At 34.0% G+C, this 23,050-nt stretch overlaps 2 protein-coding genes across 4 annotated transcripts; both read left to right on the plus strand.

Moving 5' to 3' along the window:
* The first annotated feature begins 860 nt into the window (after positions 1–860).
* Positions 861–9,940, plus strand: LOC145638407 (protein VASCULAR ASSOCIATED DEATH 1, chloroplastic-like). Of its 2 annotated transcripts, XM_081689376.1 has the most exons (19): positions 861–1,279; positions 1,411–1,470; positions 2,680–2,730; positions 2,968–3,033; positions 3,683–3,778; positions 3,882–3,983; positions 5,245–5,345; positions 5,420–5,598; positions 6,085–6,125; positions 6,279–6,366; positions 6,577–6,663; positions 6,751–6,805; positions 7,155–7,221; positions 7,901–7,997; positions 8,225–8,286; positions 8,380–8,422; positions 8,563–8,870; positions 9,057–9,353; positions 9,430–9,940. In XM_081689376.1, exons 1-18 carry the CDS (start codon positions 1,115–1,117, stop codon positions 9,306–9,308), a joined length of 1,920 nt encoding a protein of 639 aa, XP_081545502.1. In that variant the 5' UTR covers positions 861–1,114; the 3' UTR covers positions 9,309–9,353; positions 9,430–9,940. The 2 variants fall into 2 exon arrangements, with proteins under 2 accessions (XP_081545502.1, XP_081545503.1); XM_081689377.1 differs by lacking the exon at positions 2,968–3,033.
* A 330-nt stretch (positions 9,941–10,270) lies between these two features.
* LOC145638408 (thaumatin-like protein 1) lies at positions 10,271–12,715 on the plus strand. Of its 2 annotated transcripts, XM_081689379.1 has the most exons (3): positions 10,271–10,460; positions 11,219–11,426; positions 11,900–12,715. In XM_081689379.1, the coding sequence occupies exons 1-3, from the start codon at positions 10,397–10,399 to the stop codon at positions 12,369–12,371; spliced, it is 744 nt and encodes a 247-aa protein (XP_081545505.1). In that variant the 5' UTR covers positions 10,271–10,396; the 3' UTR covers positions 12,372–12,715. The 2 variants fall into 2 exon arrangements, with proteins under 2 accessions (XP_081545505.1, XP_081545504.1); XM_081689378.1 differs by lacking the exon at positions 10,271–10,460 and having other exon boundaries at positions 11,106–11,426.
* The last annotated feature ends 10,335 nt before the right edge of the window (positions 12,716–23,050 follow it).

The raw sequence follows: 23,050 nt of genomic DNA on the forward strand, positions 1-23,050 counted from the left end.
TCGGGGAAGAGAAAAGGAGGTAGCTTCAATGGTGGAGGGAGCTTATGTTAGTGGAATGTCCATTTCAGCAACACAATACAACTAAGCAGCAAACATGAGCACCATCAATCTGATACGTTAGTGCCACTGTTCCTTTTATTTACGATATCACCATTAGATAAATATTTTTTTTTATAATTAAGATTAATGGGGGCTGCCTCAATCTCAAATAATATCGTAACATATGATATGATAAACATAACCTTCAATCTAATAGTTTACCTATAATCTAATATCTATATCTATACTTAGTATTTAAAAACACAAACCACATATTTTCACATGACACATGTCATCTACAAGTCACTCATTATTCCATATGCCACATGTCACCTCCCTTAATTTTTTTGTTCAAGTCTTTATGCATTCTATAACTTGGAAATTCTAGAAAGAAAATGAAGTGTTTCATTTTCACCATAATTTGTACATATTAAATAAAATATAGTATGAATTATAATCAAAATTGTCTTTTCATCTCCTACACTTAAATTATAACTTAAACTAATACGTCATTTCATATTCCACAATCTTCATGTATATATACTTAATCCTTCATCTTCTTTCAAAATTCTACTCTAACCATTTTTTTTTTAAGTTTTAGCAATGAAACAATTACTTTGTATACTATATAAAAAGTTTCAATTTATGAAAAGTATACCTTTATTTGAAAATAATTTATCCAAGTAACAACCCGTGCATCGAACAGGTCAAAAGACTAGTTAAATTTTAAAACATGCTCAACTAATCATAACAACATAAGTGCCCAAATTATACACAAATACTCTATTTCGTGTAAATATTACTCCAAATAGACTTTGCGCACACTCTCCAACCTTAAGACAAAAAAAAAAGGAAGTTCACCATTACAACGAACAAACAAAGTCTAACATCAACATTTCAACAAAACTCCTTCTTCCCTAATTTCTTGAACCATCACCAAAATTCATCACCTGTGTTTGTCGGTTAACTACAACCTTCATACTCATCACCAACCAACCTTCTTCCTTCACTGTTATTACTCTCTCTCTCTTTCTCTCTCATCATCTTCTTCACTTTCTCTCTCCTCTCTCCTTCAATGGCGGCCGCTTTGGCCAGTCCACCTTCGTCTCAAACCATGGTGTCTTCTCCTGCTCTCTCTCCTCCGCGCCACTCGTCGGAATCTGCTGTCGCCGGAAGTTCCTCCGACCTCTCTGATCGTATCACTCGAGCTTCCAGTTTCTCCAGAAATGCCGATTCTCAGGTTTGTTTACTTGATTTTTTGCGATTTTGCTTTTGCTTGGAGTTGATCAACGCTTTTTAATTGTTGAATTTTGGATGATTTTTTTGAATTTGATGTTGAATTATTGAATATTGAATGATTGATTTTGGTAGGCTTTGGATTTGCTTAAAAGTGAAGAGTATCGCCAGCTTTTTCGTCTGCCTTCTGAAGAAGTAAGTCAACTCACTTTTTACTGGGAGGAAATTTGGTGTTGAATGTTCATGCTATTGTTAGGAAATAATGTTATATAAGCTTGGTATCAATTATTGAAATGGAAGAAAATTGTATATTAATTGACATGAAAATCATAATCACTTGCGATCAAACCTAATTTTTTTGATCATATGTTAATAATATCATCAATATTATCAGTTTGGAATTGTTGAATTGTGTATAAATGCTTGAGTATGAAAAGTATTTTATGATTGTACAACCACATTTGCGTCACATTGTTGAGCCACTTTGAGTGTGAATGCGCCCGAACCTCACAGCTCCGTGAATAGTTGGGGATTCAACGAACAAATATACAATGGATGTCTACTTTCTGTTTTTCTAATTGTAGAGATGCACCATCCTTTTCCGAATTAACTAAAGTTAGAGATTATGGAGGAATTAAGTTAACAAAGCAATCGAATTCTTAGTTGTGTACTTGCATAAAAGGAATGTAAGTTATGCGCTCTGCTGCTGCCTATTCTGCATTCCGATTGGGGTTCTGCCGTTCTGGCCAAAATTAGTATCCTGGCATATGCCAACAAATTAAACGCACGCTTCAGGAAATTTACACCTAAAACATTCTTCTCATATGTCTATTAAGTGAACATGATAGGAAACAAATCCTATGAGTATTTGGAATCAGATTCTAGAAACGATGATGGTCTTTGGCCGAAGATCACACAACAAATGACCTCAGCATTGAACCAGCACAAGGTTGTACACTTGTACTTGTGCTTGTGCCATTTATGGAAGAATAGTTCAAATCCCCCTTAGTTTGTACTTTTAAACCTTGAGGTCCTTGTCCATCTTAATTTGATATTCAAGGCGCAGCCACCATATATTGAGTTTGGTCTTGACAAACGAGATTTGTCGGTGTATGTGACTCATGAAGTATTACATTGACAAACTATGGGGCAGGTTGCAACATACAACTCTAATGTGCAATTCCCCCACCCCACCCCAGGTTAAAGGTATTGAGATGGAGGAACAATATTGGTCTATGACTGTGTACTTGGATTTGTTCCTATCCATGATTCTCCGCGACAGTTACAACTTCTATAATTGAACCATGATAAATTTTCATTGCAGATTATATTCTTTAATTGTAAGTTTTATTCACCAATATACATAAGCGATATACAGCTCATTTGATACTTCCTTTATTTCAGGTTCTATTGCAGGATTTTAATTGTGCATTACAAGAAAACATTCTTCTTCAGGTAAGGTTGATTGTATAACCTTCTTTATTATTATTATTTATTTATTTTTTAAAAAATAATTTTTGATAGTTTTCTAATTTTCTACATTGCTTTTCCCATCTGGGGTGCAGTGAATATATGTCTTTTTATCTCAATTGTTGATCATTTATTGGTTTTTAGTTGATTTCTGCATAAAAAATGGATAAAACTATTGTCTAATCTTATCCTTACATTTTGCCACCATGATTGTTTGTGCAGGGGCATATGTACTTGTTTGAGAACTACATATGCTTTTACTCCAACATATTTGGATTTGAAACTAAGGTAACCTGCTCTTCTTACCTCTTGCTATGTGATATATAATGTGGCATACGATTTCTTAAAAACATCACAAATTTGAATAAATTGGAGCAGCTTAGAAATCCGAGCAATTGACAGTTGTCTTTCTCTACTTGAGGATTCACATTCGTATCAATAATTCAATAGGTGTTTATTAACAGGTTATACCACTTTGCCTATACTCTTTAAGACACATATTCCAAACAACAAATGGGCAACCTATGATTTTATGTACCCATGTCAGACAGTCAATTCTCGGACATGTGGATGAAATCCTTAACTGCCCCTTCCATTTTCTTGAGCCTGGAATTGCAGAGAGAAAAAAAAAAGGTTAAAAAAATAGTGAAAATGCAAATAGTCTGTTCAAATTGGAATATGTTGTATAATTGAAGTTTTACTAAACCTGTGTCCATTGTCACCATTTATACAAAATTCGAGCCGTGACATGTCTAACATTTAAAATCATGCTCTTACCCAGTATTCATGCTGATGTCTTGGGGAGCTGGGGGTAGTACCACCAGTTGATATTATTAGGAGATAACTATTCTTTTGTCACATTTTCTACTGTTGTTTCACTATTCACATTTGCACTAAGAATTTGGCTTTTTTGTGGTTGGACTTTATTTTGCTTCAGAAAATAATCTCTCTTCAAGAAGTCACATCTGTACGAAGAGCAAAAACTGCTGGAATCTTTCCTAATGCAATTGAAATTGTGGCTGCTGGAAAGAAGGTAACAATTTTTATCATGATGTGTGGCCTATGGTGCTAGAACATTGATACTTAGATGAGGTCTCGATTTTGATTGTTTTATATGTTTTCTCATGGTTTGGCAGCACTTTTTCGCTTCTTTTTTGTCCCGTGATGAAGCTTTTAAGCTTATTGATGATGGATGGTCACATCAGAGTAATGGTTCTAAAAGGATATTAGATCAACAGGTATTACTATATTTATACTTATTCACTATTGTTAATAGACTAATTGTTGAGAATTTTCAAACTCTAGCACATTCCATAATCATATTATGCATGAATTTCATTAATGTTGATATCTTGTTACATAGTTTTATCAATGTGATCTGTTGTATCTGTCCCATCAATGGCAAATATAAGCATGCTGTATTTCCAGAAAAGGGCTTTAATTATATACCCTTCTTATCATCTTAAAACTTACCATTATTGAAAATTATATACAGGCCTTTTGCATGTGACACATTTCCTTCTGGAGAGTCTGGTAGTCTGGTAGTTTTTATTTATTTTTTGGGAAGGATGGGGGGGGGGGGGTGGTGGTGTTGTGTGTGAAATTTTGCTTGATGTTAATCATGGGATGGGATGGGAGTGAATAGTCTTCAATTCTTAGGAGGGAGCAGTTTGTAATTGGTTATTCCAAAATCTGATGTGTAGCTAGTTTGGGTTGAGTCACATATGTGATTGAATTATGTCAATGGCTGACCCCCCCCCCCCCCCCCCACCCACCCACCCCACAAAACACAACAACAACAAAGCCTTAGTCCCAAAATGATTTGGCCCCCCCCCCCCCCCCCCCCCAAAAAAAAAAAAAAAAAAAATCAATTGTCAGTATGATTGAAAGTCCAATTCAAGTGGGTGATATATTTCCAAATAAATCATCTCTCTCTCTCTCTATCCTTTGGGGGATGGGGTTTAAGGTGAAATTGGGTGTTAATGCTAGCTATGATTCGGATATACTGTGTAAATTTCATTTATTCATTATTTAGTTACTAATTTTCAGTTTTGAAAGATCTTGTGATTCCTATAATAACACAGAGTTCTTCAAGTGACTTATACAACAGCAAGTCAGCAATACCTACTTCACAATAAATAAGAAGCATTTATAGCTTAACGAGCTATTTTAATTTTGGTTTGTTATAATTTAAATGGTAAAAAAACAGTGATTCTGAGAGACAATTGGAAATTGATGCTTCAGAGATCTAGAACATTGGAGGTGATCTTACTCCAACTACCTGTTTTTGCTTGACCCTGCCTTCAAACGTCAAAGGCTGTTTGATTATCTTTTATGATCATTTAAAAACAATGTCATACACTGCTGCTTTTGATGACTATCTGGAATTAAAATACAACTTTATTGCAGCTATCAAATTTTGTGGATTTGTATATGAACCTCGGGTTTTTCAATAAAAATTTGTATTTTAACGCTTTTGGCACCCCTGTCAACAATTAGGATTCTAAATCCGAGAGCAGCTCCCAGGTAAATGGAGATATTCCAGCTGAAAACATCAACCTCTCTGATTCCCCTGCGAGTGATTGTGATATAGATGAGAGGTAATTTGTGAGCAACTCTTAGAAATTCTCTTTGATATGCAGCTATTTGGCCTTCTTACTTTGACTTATCTCAGGAATTTGGAGGAGTCTACATCAGAATATACCAAACCTTCTCCAGATTATGTGCTTGATAATGCTAAGCCAACTTCCTCAGAAGTTCCTCATGTGATAGAAGAGAAACAAGATGATGCAGGACCTTCTACTTCTTTGCGGTCTATCAATTGGAACCTGGAAACTCAGGATGCTCCTGAAAGTAAATCACTCTTTTTTCTTTTTTTGTCAATTCCAGCTGCACGCTTCAAATTTGTTAGATCCTGGAAATATATTACATTCCTTCAATAAAATACGTTGATTAGTTTGCTAGAGATGCTTCCTTTTCTTTTTAAGTAAAGAGCTTGGTGGCAGATAATAGATAATCCTGTCCAATTTGTTAAGAGTTGATTCAGGTTACTCGATTATGTAGAATTGAATTTCGTGCTTGTGAACTAGATAACTTTGATTAGTAAGAACTTAGAAGTGAATGATTTCATAGTGAAAGGACAACAAATGTAACATAATGTTTGACGCAAGCTTTGTTCACCTCTTGTCAATCTTTAACTGAAAGGTTAATATGTGCGCACTGTTTTCAATTTTTGTTGTTATTATGCTATATTTCTGTACTATTATGCATAGATTACCTTGTATAAATCCACACTTCATGATCCCTTATAATTTCTGATGGTGCCTTTCCAATGTGCAGTACCTAAAATTTACACTAAGATTGCAGAGTCCAAGTTTCCGGTATGTTTTGCTCTTATTCTTACGTACAACCTAAGAGTATTTATTTTCATTCCTTACGATAATTGTTGTGTGGTGCTATGGTGATCTATAGCAGTTATATGTTGCTGATTTCTATTAATTTGATATAACATCAAATCTGCCTGTGAAATGCAGATAAATGTTGAGCAGTTCTTCAATCTATTTATATCTGACGAAGCTGTTGGTTTTGTTGAATCTTTCCACAACAAATGCGGAGATAAAGGTATTCCTCTCAGTATGTGTGAATTTTACTCAGTATATTTGAACCTTATATGAAGGGAACCTGATTATTCAATATAGGAGGGATTTGGGTGATGGTAATTTTTAAGAGCTTCTCTGGCTAGAAAAAGATGAAAAATAAAGGAAGATAGGCTATAGAACTCAATTACCTAGTTTGTCTGAAGCAGGTTGCTTATTGCTTCTATGAATACAGATTTTAGGTGCACTTCATGGTTGCCTCATGATAAGTTTGGATATACTCGTGAAAAAAGTTTTCAGCATCCGGTGAAAATATATTTTGGTAAGCTACATCTCTATTGAACCAGTATCATACTTGAACAGATTTTTTGAGTATGGCCTAAGATGCTGATTTTTTCTGTTTCTTAAGGGGCAAAATGTGGTGGATGCAAGGAGACGCAAAATCTTCAGGTTTACAAGGACAGGTACACTGTACACTGCATGTTTCTTGGAATGTTTGTGTCATCATCACTAAACACTGAATGGCTATAAGGCTATAACTTCTTGACTTTACATTCCAAATTATTTCTTTTGAAGTTCATTACTATATTTACTTGGAAATTTATTGGGTTTGTCTACAAGAAAAAAAAAAAAAGAAGAAGAAGAAAAGCTGATTATTTCACTTTTACCCAATCAAATCATGTTATATTCACTGGGACTAGGGTTGTCACTGCTTAATTTTGTCTTGCAATAAGTGATTTTTAAGGATTGCCAATTATTAGTAATGTGCTAGGCCATTGTTTTTGACACTAATTTTTCTCAACATCTTGCCAGCCATCTTGTCATCAGAACTTCACAGGAAGTGAGTGATGTTCCTTACGCAGATTACTTTACTGTTGAGGTAAACCTTCCTGCTGATTTTTTTTTTACTCAACTGATCAGTCTTCATTGTTAAATAATTTTTTCCATGTATTTGTATTCTTAGATGTTAATATTTGTGTCCTGATTTTTTGTAGAGACATTAGGTTTTGATTTTGGTCTTTTGTTTATGTTATTGATTTTTTTCAATCCATATACTTCAGAATAATTGTCTCAATTTTTAAATTTGCTGGTTTAGAGGTAATAGTCCTAGAAGGATACCATGCATGGTCTAGAACAGTATATTTGATTAATATTTTGTGGTATACATGGTGAACTCGCGGACATCCATTGCTAGGAGCTTCCTTGGGGTAGGTGTAGTCAACTAGTCAATGACACAATATCCTTAGTCTTTTGAGAAGGTGAAGCCAGTAGGCCAGCTTCTTGTATAGTTTCTGTTCTAGTCTTTGTTTGTGACATTGATGTACTAGTGTGTAGTTACTCCGAAATCCTCTCAAGCTTGTGCTGTATGCTTTGAGGTGTGCTGTTGAATTTGAAAAGAAAATATAACTTCTAAAGAGATGAGGCTTTGTTTCCGATGTTACTGGTATATGTCCATTATTATGAATCCCATTGGGTTGCTATGGGAATCTATCTCATATTTTTTTTCTTTCAAATTAGTAATCTTCTGTTACTAATCTTATTTTCAAATGTCTTTTCAGGGAATATGGGATGTTCAGAAAGACAGTGATGAATCAGAAAGTTGTATATTGCAAGTTTATATAAATGTGTCTTTTTCTAAGAAGACCATGTGGAAAGGTTTGTTGACTCTCTCTGTCTCTGTGTGTGTGTGTGAACTGGAGCAGCAGAGCCCTTGTATTGGTTGACTTATGGAGTTAATATATTTTTTTCCCTGTGTATTACAAGCATCGTGTTCCTTGATTGGGATGCAGATTTTGATCTCTGCCCCTTCTCTGCCCCTTGTATACTTTGTCTGGATGTATTTGATTGATGCTAGTTGCATTTACCTTGCTATTATCATATAGGTAAGATTGAGCAATCAACTGTGGAAGAGTGTCGAGAAGTTTTTGCAACCTGGATAGAACTTGTATTATCTCTTTCTCTGTGTTGTGCTTTTTTTTATTGGAGTTCCTTACATTTTTATTCCCAGTGAAGAATTTATTTTTATAATTTCTCTCAGGCACATGAACTATTAAAGAAGAAGAACATCGAGAAACCAGAAGGTACAATGACATTTTAATATGAAGCAGTTCTTAGCATTGACCAGCAACCAGTTTAATTTTCTGCATCGAGTGGTCCAATTACAGTCACACCCCCTTTTTTTTTTTTTTTTTTTTTTCATTTGTGGACATCTTTTGTGCAGAAGGAGCTGTACCTAACACGATCCAGGATGGCCAAGGTGATCAACAAGTCACTGGAGGATCTGCAGATCACTCAGAAAGTTTTCATGGGAAGAGTGAGCCGCAGGGGATAATTGATACTGTAGCTAACTCTTGTAGCACTCGCGAACAAATTAGAAATAGCTTACGTGAGAATCTGCTTCATGCTACTACAGCAATAACTTCTACTTCGAGAGAGATTGCAGTAAAGTTTTGCACTTTTTTGAGAAGTAAAGGCAACCTCCAACCAATTTTGGTGATTGCGTTTTCTATTATCCTCCTCTTAATGCAGGTATAATAATGTTCATACTTTTTCCTTATATTTTAAATTCACTGTCAGCACTGAGCACTAGTCACCTTTAGACTCACTCGAAGCTATTCTGATACGAATGAGAGATTTATTATGTATGCCTGTTCTGTTGGAGTAGCACTTATCAACTCCCCCTCCTTGTTGATATTTTACTGCGTCTCACTGCAGCTCAGCATTGTTGTGCTATTAAGTAGACCGCAGCCAGTGTATGTAATTCCTCAAGCAGATCACACAAGTTCTGCAGGACTAGGGGTTGGTCATAGAGCTGCAGAAACAATGGCTTGGATGGAAAAACGAGCAAACTTGCTGAAGGATGAGATGCTTGCGGTTGAGGCTCAGCTTGAAAGGATGAGACATGAACACGTTTTTTTGAAAACACAATTAAAGGACTTTGAGTGTCTACTTAAGCAGCAAAGATGACTGCCCCATGAGCTCTTGTATATTCTTTTATCAATCCCATTAATGGTATACCTTTATACTCATTATATTTGAAATTTACTCTATTCATTTGTGATACGATGGTTAATTTATTTGGTTCCAGGTTTTCAGCCAGTGACTTGATGTTGGCCGGTGCAGAAAGGATCTTGTGTGTATAGGGTTGCATGGATGACGCTTGCAAATTCAGACTTGTAAAAAGTCCTGTTTGTAGCATTTTATATCCAGTGTCTTCATATGTCTTCTAGTTAATGAATCTTATGTTCTTAGTGACCCAGTAGACTAGTTTAATACAAAGTATGTAGCAGTGGAAGCTGTAAATTTATTAGACTAAACAATTCAAAGACAGAAAGATTTGCAGGGAGTTTGTAAAAACTATACGAATTGTAAAATTTGTTTGGAAAGATTTAGGAGAAAAATACAAGGTAGGCATGCAGTTGGCCATTGGTTTTCGGCTGATAGTTGTGTGGCATTAAATTCAATGTTACATTGCAATCAAAGGAGATTAGGGTGTTCTTGTAATGAATCATGGTGCAAGATTCTTAAAGTGATTGTTCTTCAGTTGTTCTTGTTATCGTCATGATGCAATAAATTATGTAATATGTTTCTGCTGTGTAGTTTCGGTTATCTTTGGTTTCTGAATATTAAGGAGGCCGACGTGAGTTCTGTTTCACGATTTCAGCGGTGCTCCAATCTAACCAGTATATTGAGCTTGGGTTCACCTGATGAACTTTTTATAGAACACATGAGCTTATTAATAGAAAACCCATCTACGATTTTTTTACTTTTATAGGTTGCCATCACATGAAATTTGTTATCAATAGTGGTTGAGAATGGAATGGTAGACTTTATAAGTTGCACCCCATTTAGAAAAACTTTTGTGTTTACACTAACCTTTTAAAACCAGCTTTACTAATTACTACATTCGTCCTGTAAACATATATAGTACGAATACATAGAAAACGACACTTCTTCTCACTAAACCTCAATTTATTCCATCTCTATTACTAACTACTAAGGAAGGTAGAAAGAAAGAGGCAACAACCAAAGATTTGGTTTATGTATTATTGCTAATGGAAGCACCATTGCTAGTATTATTCATCATCTTAATCCTGATTACTATCAACAATCTCAGAGGTAATATTATATTTGGGTGTTGAAAAAATTGTAACTTTTTGCACTTTTTTGTTTAGTATTTGATCATTTGATTCATGCTTCAATCTTCTTCATATTCTTTGCTCCTTTGTGTTTTTCTTTCCTATCCAGACATGTCTATTTCTTGTAATGTATCATATTTACTCGCTTTTGCACGATTAAACAGCATGTATGTCGACTGTCGAGTACTCTGACTACTCGAGTCCCCCCAAGAAACTGATAGTGTTTTAAAGGAAAATAAATATTTTACAGAGGTGTTTGGTGATAGATTATTATCAAATAATGCATTCTAAATCACAAATGTATAAGAATATTGTTGTGTAAATTGACTCATTTTCTCAATGAAATTGCATGAACAATTAAACTAACGACGGTGTTTGATAAGTTCACATGATATTACTATTACGAGTAATTATTTGTGTCCTATTAACATACACTTTAAGTGATTGTGGTCTGTGAAATGAAGCTTTCACGTGAAAGTGAAAGTATATACACCATTAGTCGTTATCTTTAGGGGATATAACAACTGTTCTTATAATGGTTAGTCCGGTGTACAGTAATTGTCATTTTGTAAGCCGGAAAGCACTATTCCGGTGTACAGTAATTGTCATTTTGTAAGCCGGAAAGCACTATTCTGATGTACAGTAATTGTCATTTTATAAGCCGGAAAGCACTACTAATGTTCACTAATCACATTTATATTTACAACTGTTTTTCTCATTCTGGGATGCAAAATGCAGGGGTAGAGTCCATTGCCTTTACATTCAAAAACAACTGCCCACATACCATATGGCCAGGGACTCTCTCTGGCGCAGGCAGCCCAATATTATCGTCGACAGGATTTGAGCTTCCTAATGGTGCCACATTTACTCTTGATGCACCAACTCCTTGGTCTGGCAGATTTTGGGCACGCTCATTTTGCCAGTCTGATGCCACGGGCAAATTCAGGTTAGTAATCTGTGATTATTTGAATCGATGCCTTACTTCCAAAACCAAATCATCAGGCTTCAACCAAGTTATCTAACAACAAAAAATAATATGATCATTAATAAGTTAAGGCAACTACAAGATACTAAATATCAACTCAATTGAAACTTGATCCAAGTAAAACTTGAATGTACTCTATACTGAAAGCATATCCTACAGCATCACTGCTTCACTGAAAGAAGTATCTCAAAAACAAACATGATAGTGTCTCAACAAAAATCCTTACAAGCCCGAATTTCACAGCCAGTTGACGTAACAATTTACATGTAACACACATAATATTAGGTCTCAGCAATAATGTAGATATTCTACTACGTATATTATCAGTCTTCCTATGGGACAATGTTGATTTTCCTCTTAAAGAGATTATCTTTGTAATAATCATTACTAATTTTATTAACCCGCGCTAAATCTACACTGTCATTGTTTTCCAGGTGCAGCACAGGGGATTGTGGTTCTGGTGAGAAATCATGTAATGGCAAAGGAGGAGCTCCACCTGCAACCTTAGCAGAATTCACTCTAGGAGGAAGCATGAACAAGGACTTTTATGATATCAGCCTCGTCGATGGCTTCAACTTACCGCTATCAGTGGTCCCACAGGGTGGGACTAATGAGTGTCCTGCTACAAGTTGTGCAGCCAATTTGAACACTCAGTGCCCAGAAACATTGTCTTTAAAGGATACTAAAGGGAGTACCGTAGGTTGTAAGAGTGCGTGTTTGGCATTTAACCAGCCGCAATATTGTTGTACTGGGGAATACAAGACACCGCAAACATGCCCACCAACAAATCAGTCACTATACTTCAAGAATCGGTGCCCTCAAGCTTATAGCTATGCCTATGATGATTCTACAAGTACCTTTACGTGCCCTACAGGTGTTAATTACCTCATCACTTTTTGCCCTTGATTCTTTTGGAAAGAACCACAAGAACAATACCATGTACGCAGTACGCAGTAAATTTATAGTAGAATTGCAGCAGTTACTATGTTAATAATTCTATCAGGTATGAAGATCTAAGGGCAATTGATATAAAAGGGGGTCGAGCTGAAAATCTTTGACACCAGCATAGCCTGTTTACCAGAATTGCCAGCACTAAACAAGCAGGGCTAATTTTATTTTATTGTATGCAAGCCAAAATTTTATATTGTTAGATGGTGTAAATGTAGATAATTATTATAAGATAGTCTATGGTGCAACTGTGCAAGGCCGATCAAGCAAAAAAAGGAATATACGAATAGGATTTCTACGAATTAACTCCTCATACCACGGGATTCCTCTTCCTCAAAATTTTCTTAAGCTTTTATTCACGTTCCTACATAGCAAAAGCATGAATACATCCAAGCCATTCCAAGGCTTGAAAGTTCTCTCTTATGATGGCACCTGCAGGCTGCAGTACCAGATATCTCCATTCTAATCTGCTAACCTGCAGATTGCATTGAGCCGCTTCAGGCATTGAATTACAAAAAGGACATAACATTGAGAATAAGATATCTTGCTCTTCATATGTACGGCACAAAGAAGAGTGTTTGGGAGGGTCAAATTTCTAATTTCGTTCAAACTTCATTCCAATAGAAGTGGATGAATCTGTTTAATGAGCTAACCAGGTGAATGAATATTAAATAAAAACAATATTACTAGTACAACCCACAAAAGCTTCAAACCAATCTAACACAAAACTATACTCTTGTTAGTAATCATTTGTCTTCTAACTCACACCTCTCAACAATTAGAGTCTCGGAACAAAATGGAACCACCATCAAGCTCGAGTAATCTTATCATATATAGCATATACTAAAATGTCCATTCTAAGATAATGCACATCAGTCTGTCGCTTATCCTAAAATCATACTTGTTGCAGATCATTTACTTTGAGAAACACAAACACAATGGAATAACACTACCTCAGCAGATGCATCCACTAAATGAACTGCACTCAGATCTCAAATACATCCGAGTGAATATGCTATACCTATGCCATCAAACACGAGCTCTAACTTCCTTAAACTCCATCAGATCACTTCTCTCAAATCCATTCCTGTAACCAATCACACTCAAAGACCAAATAGACAATAAGTGACAACTAATCAAGAAATATACAAGCATCTGACACTGACTAATTATAAAAATACTGCCATAACTTTCCCTCACATGTACTTGTTTGTTTTGCAAAACCCAAATCTAGTCCATCTGACAACAGTTGTACTCACTTATAGTCAATGGAATCTTCTAGCCCTCGAATATGCATCTCACCAATTAGATTCATAATCCAAATAAACATATACACCATTATCAAACTCGACGAATTCCTGGCATCTAATATCACCCTCAAATGTCAACTGGTGCACCACATGTAATCCCACACTTTCCTCTATTACATGACATAAATCCGCACCCTATCATTGCGCAACACAGCAAGCCTTACAACTACACTAGATATACATGATTGCTTCAGACTCTCCTATAACTATAATTTCCATCATTAAGTTCAGAATAATCTTACTTTATCCACTAAAACCCATGTAAGACTAAGATCAAAGGTAAACTTTACTCATAATTCCAACTATTACACCAATAACAGCAATAATTAATAATAATTCGAAATCAGGATTGCATCAAGAATTGTACACAACAAGAGGTGTGTAATACTGATATACAGATACTGTAAATGACAAAATCAATCACAGTTCAGTAAAAATAAAACACAATCCACTAATCAACAAAATATGTACTGTATTATAAAGTAGACTACATTCAATTACAAATATATACATAAACAATTAAGTTACAAGGAAATTTCCCACCAAAAGAATTAGAACCCACATTAAAATTTTAAAAACCCAGAACAAAAAACTTACCAAAAATAGCAGACAAACAATCAGAAGATACCTGGGGCTTGGTTCATGCATCAAAAAATTAGTCAAATTTGAGCAAGATTCCTCATCAACTATCATTGACCAAAAAGGGTTGCCAAAAAAATTAGAAAAATAAAATAACTTTTTAAAAAATAAGGGAAAACAAACAGAAAAACAGGTGTGTGAGTGAGTTGAAAAATAGAGAAAAAAAAAATAAAATGAAATGGGTGTCATTGGGAAACATAAAACATGCAGTTTTTGTTTCTCTCTCTTTTAATTTCTACCCAATTGTTTAAACTAATTGGAAGATTCCCAAAAAATGCTTTGTTGTTAATGAAGATTTATTAAATTAAAAAAATAAATCACAGATTTTAGAAAAAGAGTCAGTAGTATTAGAGTTACTATGCAAGCAGCAATTTTCACCATTTAAAAAATGTCCCCCTTTCTCAGTACTTGACGCATCTTCCCACATTGTATTCCAAAGAGAGAGAAAATAACCCCACAAAATTATGTTATTACAAGATCTAATTTTTACTTTTCTCTCTATACCCTTCTTTAAGACTTCTCAGATTTTGAGCTCGATGTGATATTGTACTTAGTACCCTCGCTTTAAAATTACTTTAGTGTTTTGCTCATATCTTCTTCGTCGTCGTTTCGTTTCATCCATTCTGCAGCGGGGTTTAAAGTGGTGATTGATTTGCGAAACGACGACGACTTGAGGGGAAGACATTATATGATTGTAAGCATGATATGAGTGTGATAGCAGCAGGAACTACAGTGACAGTGATTTAAATGCAGTTGAACATATTTGTGAGAGTGAAAGGTAAGTACACTTTTTTTTTTTTTTTTTTGACAAAAGGTAAGTAAGTACACTAGAAATTAAATAATGTTATCAAATTTATTTTAAGTAACAGTTATATTTGTTGTTTTTTTTTTTTTTTTTTTTTTTTTTTTTTTTTTTTGAGTGTGACTATCATTTTATTGATTGATGGATTTTTTTTGCATTTGTCAAATTTTCAAGTTTCTACTTATGGTAAATTTTAACAATGTTGGTAGGAAAATACTAAGTGGGTCCACTTTGGGTTTATTTTCATATAAATGCATGTGGAAATTTTAAGTAATGCTCCCATTTATTGTTGGGTGTATAGTGTATTAGAAGAAATTGAAGTTTATGATATGAGATGATGAATAGGTTGTTTGAATCAAATTCGAAAAAATTACTAGTTTTGATTCAATGCTTATTTAGTTTTGAATCGTGTTGTAATGAATATTTGGGTTTATTATTGATTAACTTATTACGATGAATTAATAATTAATAATCGTCACATTAATTTCCGTGTCCGGTCAAAATCAAGTCATGTATTAGAAGTTTGGGTCTTATTTTAGATCATGTCATTGAGCATGGGCCAATTTATCCATGTTCATTAACTATTTGAAAGTTTACATGTAACATGAGTTTAATGTTATGTTAATAAATGATAAGGTGATTGCTCTCTCTGTCCCAAAAATCATTTAACATGGGTCAATTAGATTTTGTCGCAAAAATATAAGATAATGAGTTAAAAGTGAATAGAGAACTAAAATTAATACGAAAAATTTGTGGTAATTATGCAAAAAATATTGATATAGAAGAAAGTGGGTCCAAAGTGCACGACTAAAGAGTAGCTTATTTTCATTACTATTTATAATAATAGAAAATATATTTTTAACACATCTCAAAATAGATCACAAGAAGATAGTTATAGGAAAATTGAAGTAATGGCACTAGAAATGTTAGGTAAAGCAATTGCTCAAATAATTGTGTTATTTATTTAAATTGTCATCAAAGTATATGGACAAGGGAAAATTAATTGAAAGACAATTTTGTTGGTTGAGATTTGTTATAAATTGAAGAATTGTTGACTTATTTTATTGTTGTAGCCCTATTTTAGTTGATTAGCTTAATTATTATTTAACCAAGAACCTTTAAAGTAAGCTAACTAATTGACAAATTAGTATAGCCTCATACTTATTTTAGCTACCTTTCACCTTTGTAATCACATTTGTTGTAAATCATCAATGTCATCACTTAAGCCTTTTTTTTTTTTTTTCTTTTTTTCAAAAAAAAAATGTCATTTAAGCAATGTAAAAATTTTAAAATTACTTTTCAAACAATTAATTTACAGAAGACAGACAGTAAAACTAAAAAAAATGATGATCGCAAAAGGAAAGTAAAATGGAAAGATTGAAGAACAGTAAAACAAAGGAATTGGGTAAAAAAAAAAAAAAAAGTCCCATAAATAATAAATAAAAAAAAGGGATTAAGAAGTGGTTTAAATAGAATTAAAGAAGAAAGTGAAGTGAATTGTAGGAAAGCTTAATTGGGTAAGGGACATGAAGAGATGGATGAAATTACCATCCTTGGGAAGTTTATCATAAAATAAGGAGTTTCCAAGTTGTATGTGGGTCTACTATTTGGTTCACACTAACATATATACATACATATACAGGCACTTGTATAATTTTAATATTATAAGGTTTTTAATTTCAAAAAAAAAAAAAAAAAAAAAAAAAGAAAAAAAGAAAAAAAAAAAAGAAAAAAAAAAAGAAAGAAAAAAAAAGATTGATTTCATTTAATTTCAAAGTTGTCTTATTAGGTTTTTCATAGAGTTAGAGTGCAACATTGCATTGAATTAAAATTTTTCATGTTTTTCATATAATTTTTACACTTCATTTTTACCCCCTCTTGTTAAAGACTTAATAGTATATTGTGCTTTACCCTTTTGAGGACTCTTAACCCTTGTGTTAGAATCTTACTTCAGATAACTTAAACTATGAAACAAGAAGAGTAACTTGTTGTATGATAACAAATCTTGGTTCAGTAATTTGGACATCATAGTATTCCATGAAATTTCCATTTTTCATGCCTTTATAATATTCACCTTTTTTCATGTTTTTTCACATCGAAGTCACACTCAACTTTGTGTAAGAGTATTAAGCTCTTTTAGGTATTAGAGTTTGCTTTTGTGAATATAAGATTGAATTGGAACACTTTCACTTTGTAGGTTATAAATGAGAGTAATAAGCCCTTTTTGTTTAACTTCTTGTTGGAATATGATACTTTGAGCAAATGTTGATAAAGAATAAGGGATGATAAGTTGATCTTAGAGATCCGCAAAATTATACTCCCTAAAATATGATTCGAGTCAATTTAAGTACAACTGCAAAATAGTACCAAAAGTAATCTATCACCGTGTAAGTCTTTGAATTATTACAATAATCCTCCACCACGAAAATATGAGACTAAACTATTTTATTATTAATCCCTAAGATCAAGCCGAGGACCTCCTAACATATAGAATAAAGTTAATTTTCTCTTAACAACACTAAATTCATAATACTATAGAAATGATAACTACACTATCATCATTAACAAAAGTTTCTCTATTAACATAAAGAAAGCATTAAACACACATTAAATACACAAATACATAATAAATGAGCACTCAAATAATTGAGCTAGTTGCCACTTTATTTCATTACCACTTTTTATAACCAAAATACATGTGCTTTCATAGTTTAATTTTCCATTTATACAAGTATTTGGTGTGGGACTTAAGGCATTGTCTTTCTTAACCTTATTTGTGAAGAAATCATTTAACCACATTCTAAGGTGGGCATGTACTCGTACTTGTGTCCTCATCCTCAATCATAAATATTTTCTAGCCCTACCCTTTTGGAATTACCAAGGTTAATTTTTATTCTTTCTTTCTTTTTTTTTTTTTTTTTTTACTTTGAGGGGTAGTAAAAAAGAATGAGTCTTTCCTTCATTCCTTATTGTATGTTATGTTATGTTTGATTACAACATCCTTAAAAAACACTTCTCTACTCCCTAGAAAAAACACCCATTTTTTCATTTTTTTTACTTATAAGCAGTATAGTTTTTTTCCTGAATCCTGCAGGATTATATATAGCCGCAATATTGCAGTAACCTTCATTAAATGGAAGAGAACAAGGGAAAGAGGCGGCCCCGGCCTCGCTTCACATCCGAAGAGGCCGGGGATTCATCAGTGGAGTGTTCAGGGAAGCAGTGCAGATCATGTGCTGCAGCATTGGTTGCTGACTGTGTTGCTGTCTGTTGCTGCCCTCTCGCGCTTGTCAGTCTGTTAGCTCTTGCCTTTGTTAAAGTACCTTATTTAGTAGGCAGGAGGTGTCTGAGGAAAAGGAAGAACAGGAATAGAAAATGCTGCAAAATCGGCGAAAATGGAACTAGTATTGATATCAACAGCAGGGATATTAGTCTGATTTCAGAGAGATTAAGTCAGAGTAAATCAGATATTATCTTTGAATTTGGGAAAGAAGGTGATAATATTAACATTAATAATCAAGAGTTGGAAGAAAGAAGAAGCTTTTGTGCTGCATTTGAAGCTGATAAAGTATTATTTGAGTTGTACCAAGTTGGTCATTTGGGTTTTGGTAGGGTTTCTTTTACAGGAATTCAACCTTTTGGTAAGGAAAATCAAGGGTAAATTTTAGTTTTTTAAGTTTAGTAATTTTTAGTTAGAAAAAAAAAAAAAAAAAAGTACAGAAAACCCTGTTTTTTCCTGAGAAGTGAAAAAAAATCAGGTATTTTTTACCTAAGGGGAAAAAGTGAGTATGTTAATTGTGAAATTGACTTTGTTGTGAGAATGGACCAATCAGTGAGGATGTTATAGGTTATATTGTGCAGTGGTTGGTTATTTTGATAAAGTATTGTACTGTCTATAGTTGTAATTTTTATGATCATATTGATATATTCATATTGTTGATCATTTTATGTTGTGAAAAGATATGAATTTTGCTAAGGTTGTTTGTTTTACATCAAAGTGGAGAGACATGCTTTTTTACATGGATGAGTTACAAAGTTTCTTGCTTTCTTTGCATGATATAATTGTTGTACTTGTTAGTAGGGAAGAAGAATAGCCAAGTTTCTTGATATCCTTGCATGATGATTGTTGTAATCCTAAGTGAAGGAGATTGTATTTACGCCGTTCAGGCGTTAATTACATACCCGATATAGGTGAGATCATACCAAGTACACCGTAGCTCGATTTGTTTATCGTGTGAGGTAGGAAACAAAGTTGAGAGATTAATTAGAAGTAAAATTCAAAACTAAAAATTGCAAGACGATTTTCATAATAATTTGACATCAAAGTTAAACCAAAATCGTACAAACATATAGTAGCTTTCATTGCATAACCATAGTATAGTCGTCGAATCAAACCATTATTATATGTCTCGTATTGGGACATGTTCTCATTGACTGAACTCATCTGAACTGAACTGAACTGAAATGAGCTGATCTGACCTGAAATGAGCTGAGCTGAGCTGAATTAAAGTGAACTGAACTGAATATTTTATAAGAGAAGAAAATTAGGAGCTGAACTGAACTGAACTGAACTAATTTCAATGTAAGAGAACAGGCCTTTAGTTTAGACTACAAAATAAATTTACAGCATCTACATGAAGTTGAGTCATATATATACGGGTATTATTAATAATATAATCGAGAAAATATGTGATTACGTCATAGCCAATTGGGATATTATGCAATTAAGCACACGACAATTGTAATTAATTGGCAATAATAAAACATCAAATTACAGGGCTTGATACCTACAGTGCTATCTACCAACCTAAATCTTGTTGCTTTGCTAGTCTACAAAGATTCTCAATTTGTGATTGTTATAAAGATTCTCAATTTGTGATTGTTATATTAAGGTCAAATTAATGGGTTAATTAAGTAACTAAGGATATGTATTTTTCATTCCAAACTCACAATAATTACCTCAGTTTGGTGTGGGTTACTGAGGATGTGGAACTATTTATGATCATTATATGTTGTCATAAATGTTCGTGGTATGCTTGATTTAATGAAATCGGTGTAAGTTGTAAATCGGTAAATTGGCCGTTTAAAGACAAATTGGATGGATACATCCACCAAATTGGACTCCCGGAGGGTATTAGGGACCATGGTAAAAATTTCGGCAATTTTTATTTCCGGGCGAAAAAAATTCAAAAAAATTACAAAATTGAAGGCTTATATACACGCTTTTTGAGAAATTTTGGAGTCTTCGAGGCCTGGTGTGTAAAAGTCTTGAAATCTACGGAATACATCTCGGGGTCATATAATGTCGTTTGGAACCATATGAAATCATTATTTGGTTTAAAAAATGTTCATGGTAGGCTTGAGTTAATAAAATCGGTGCAAGTTGTAAACCGATTAATTGGTCATTTAAAGACAAATTGGATGGTTCCACCAAGTCAATTGGACTCCCGAAGGGTATTAAGGACCATGGTAAATATTTCGGAAATTTTTATTTCCGGGTGAAAAAAAGTCAAAAAAATTCCAAAATAGAAGGCTTATATCCACGTTTTTTGAGAAATTTTGGAGGTTTCGTGGCCCGGTGTCGAAAAGTCTTGAAATTTTAGAGAATTCATCTCGAGGTCATATAATGCCGTTTGGAACCACATATAACCATTATATGTTGTCATAAATGTTCGTGATAGGCTTGAGTTAATGAAATCGGCGTAAGTTGTAAATCGGTAAATTGGCCATTTAAAGGCAAATTGGATGGATACACCCACCCAATTGGACTCCCGGAGGTTATTAGGGACCATAGCAAACATTTCGGGAATTTTTATCTCCGACTGAAAAAAAGTCAAAAAATTCCAAAATTGAAGGTTATATCCACGCTTTTTGAGAAATTTTGGAGGTTTCGTGACCCGGTGTCGAAAAGTCTTGAGAATTTTTAGATAATATATCTCGGGGTCATATAACGTCGTTTGGAACCATATATGATCATTATATGTTGTCATAAATGTTCGTGGTAGGTTTGAGTTAATAAAATCAGTGCAAGTTGTAAATCGGTAAATTGGACGTTTAAAGACAAATTTGATGGATACACCCACCCAATTGGACTCACGGAGGGTATTAAGGACCATAGTAAACATTTCGGCAATTTTTATTTCCGATCGAAAAAAAGTTAAAAAATTCCAAAATTGAAGTCTAATACTCACGTTTTTTGAGAAATTTTGGAGGTTTCGTGGTTCGGTGTCGAAAAGTTTTGAAATTTTAGGGATACATTTCTGGGTCATATAATGTTGTTTGAAACCGTATATGATCTTTATTTGTTGTCATAAATGTTAGATGTAGACTTCAGTTAATAAAATCGATGGAAGTTGTAGACCGGTAACTCGGTTGTTTAAAGGCAAATTGGATGGTTGCATTTAGCCAGGTGTACTCCCGGAAGATATTAGGGACCATTGTAAATATTACGGCAAATTTTATTTCCGGGCGAAAAAAGTAAAAAAATTCCAAAATTGAAGACTAATATCCACGCATTTTGGGAAATTTTGGAGTTTTCGGGGGTCATTGTCGAAAAGTCTTGAAATTATAGGGGATAAATCTCGGGGTCATAAAATATCATTTCAAACCATATATGATCATTATATGTTAGCATAAATGTTCGTGGTAGGTTTGAGTTAATTAAATTAGTGCAAGTTGTAAAACGGTAAATTGACCGTTTAAAAGCAAATTGGATGGTTCCACCCACCTAATTGGACTCTCGGTGAGTATAAGGGACCATGGTAAACATTTTGGTTATTTTGAAAAAAAAGTCAAAAAATTCCAAAATTAAAGTCTAATAACCACGCTTTTTGAGAAATTTTGGAGGTTTTGGGGTCCAGTGTTGAAAAGGCTTGAAATTTTAGGGAATGCATCTCGGAGTCATATAATGTTATTTGGAACCATATATGATCATTATTTGTTGTCATAAATGTTCGTGGTAGGCTATAGTTAATGAAATCGGTGGAAGTAGTAAACCGGTGAATTGGTCGTTTAAAGGCAAATTGGATGGTTCCACCCACCCAATTAGACTCACGGAGGATATTAGGGACCATGGTAAATCCACACATTTTGCGAAATTTTGGAGGTTTCGAGACCCGATGTCGAAAAGTCTTAAAATTCTAAGGAATACATCTCGTGGTCATATAATGTCGTTTGGAACCATTTATAATCATTATATGTTGTCATATATGTACGTGGTAGGCTTGATTTAATGAAATTAGTGTAAGGTGTAAACCTGTAAATTGGCCGTTTAAAGGAAAATTGGATAGTTCAAACCACCCAATTGGACTCCCGCAGGGTATTAGGGATCATAGTAAACATTTCGGCAATTCTTATTTTCGGGCGAAAATAAGTCTAAAAATTCCAAAATTGAAGGTTATTATCCACGCTTTTTGAGAAATTTTTCGGGTTTCGAGACCAAGTGTCGAAAAGTCTTGAGATTTTAGGAGATACATCTCGGGATCATATATGGTGTCATAAATGTTTGTGGCAGGATAAAGTTAATGAAATCGGTGCAAGTTGTAAACTGGTAAATTGGCTATTTAAAGACGAATTGGATGGTTCCACCCACCCAATTGGACTCCCGGAGGATATTAGGAATCATGGTAAATATTTCGACAATTTTTATTTACGGGCGAAAAAAAGGTAAAATTTTCCAAAATTGAAGGCTAATATCCATGTTTTTGTAGACATTTCGAATGTTTCGGGACCTGGTGTCGAAAAGCAATGAGATTTTAGGGGATACATCACGGGGTCAAATAATGCCGTTTAGAGCCATATATGATCATTATATGTTGTCATAAATGTTCGTGGTAGGCTTGAATTAATGAAATCAGTACAAGTTGTAAAGCGATAAATTGGCCATT

This window comes from Chenopodium album, chromosome 7 (genome assembly GCF_948465745.1).
Source record: "Chenopodium album chromosome 7, dcCheAlbu1.1, whole genome shotgun sequence".
In the NCBI taxonomy this organism is placed as follows: domain Eukaryota; kingdom Viridiplantae; phylum Streptophyta; class Magnoliopsida; order Caryophyllales; family Amaranthaceae; genus Chenopodium; species Chenopodium album.

Coding starts and splice junctions, on each gene's coding strand:
- LOC145638407 (XM_081689376.1), top strand. CDS start 1,115: ATGGCGGCCGCTTTGGCCAGTCCACCTTCGTCTCAAACCATGGTGTCT. Junction 6,664..6,750: donor TCCGGTGAAAATATATTTTG/GTAAGCTACATC, acceptor CTGTTTCTTAAG/GGGCAAAATGTGGTGGATGC. Junction 8,871..9,056: donor TTATCCTCCTCTTAATGCAG/GTATAATAATGT, acceptor GTCTCACTGCAG/CTCAGCATTGTTGTGCTATT.
- LOC145638408 (XM_081689378.1), top strand. CDS start 11,116: ATGTACAGTAATTGTCATTTTATAAGCCGGAAAGCACTACTAATGTTC. Junction 11,427..11,899: donor GATGCCACGGGCAAATTCAG/GTTAGTAATCTG, acceptor ATTGTTTTCCAG/GTGCAGCACAGGGGATTGTG.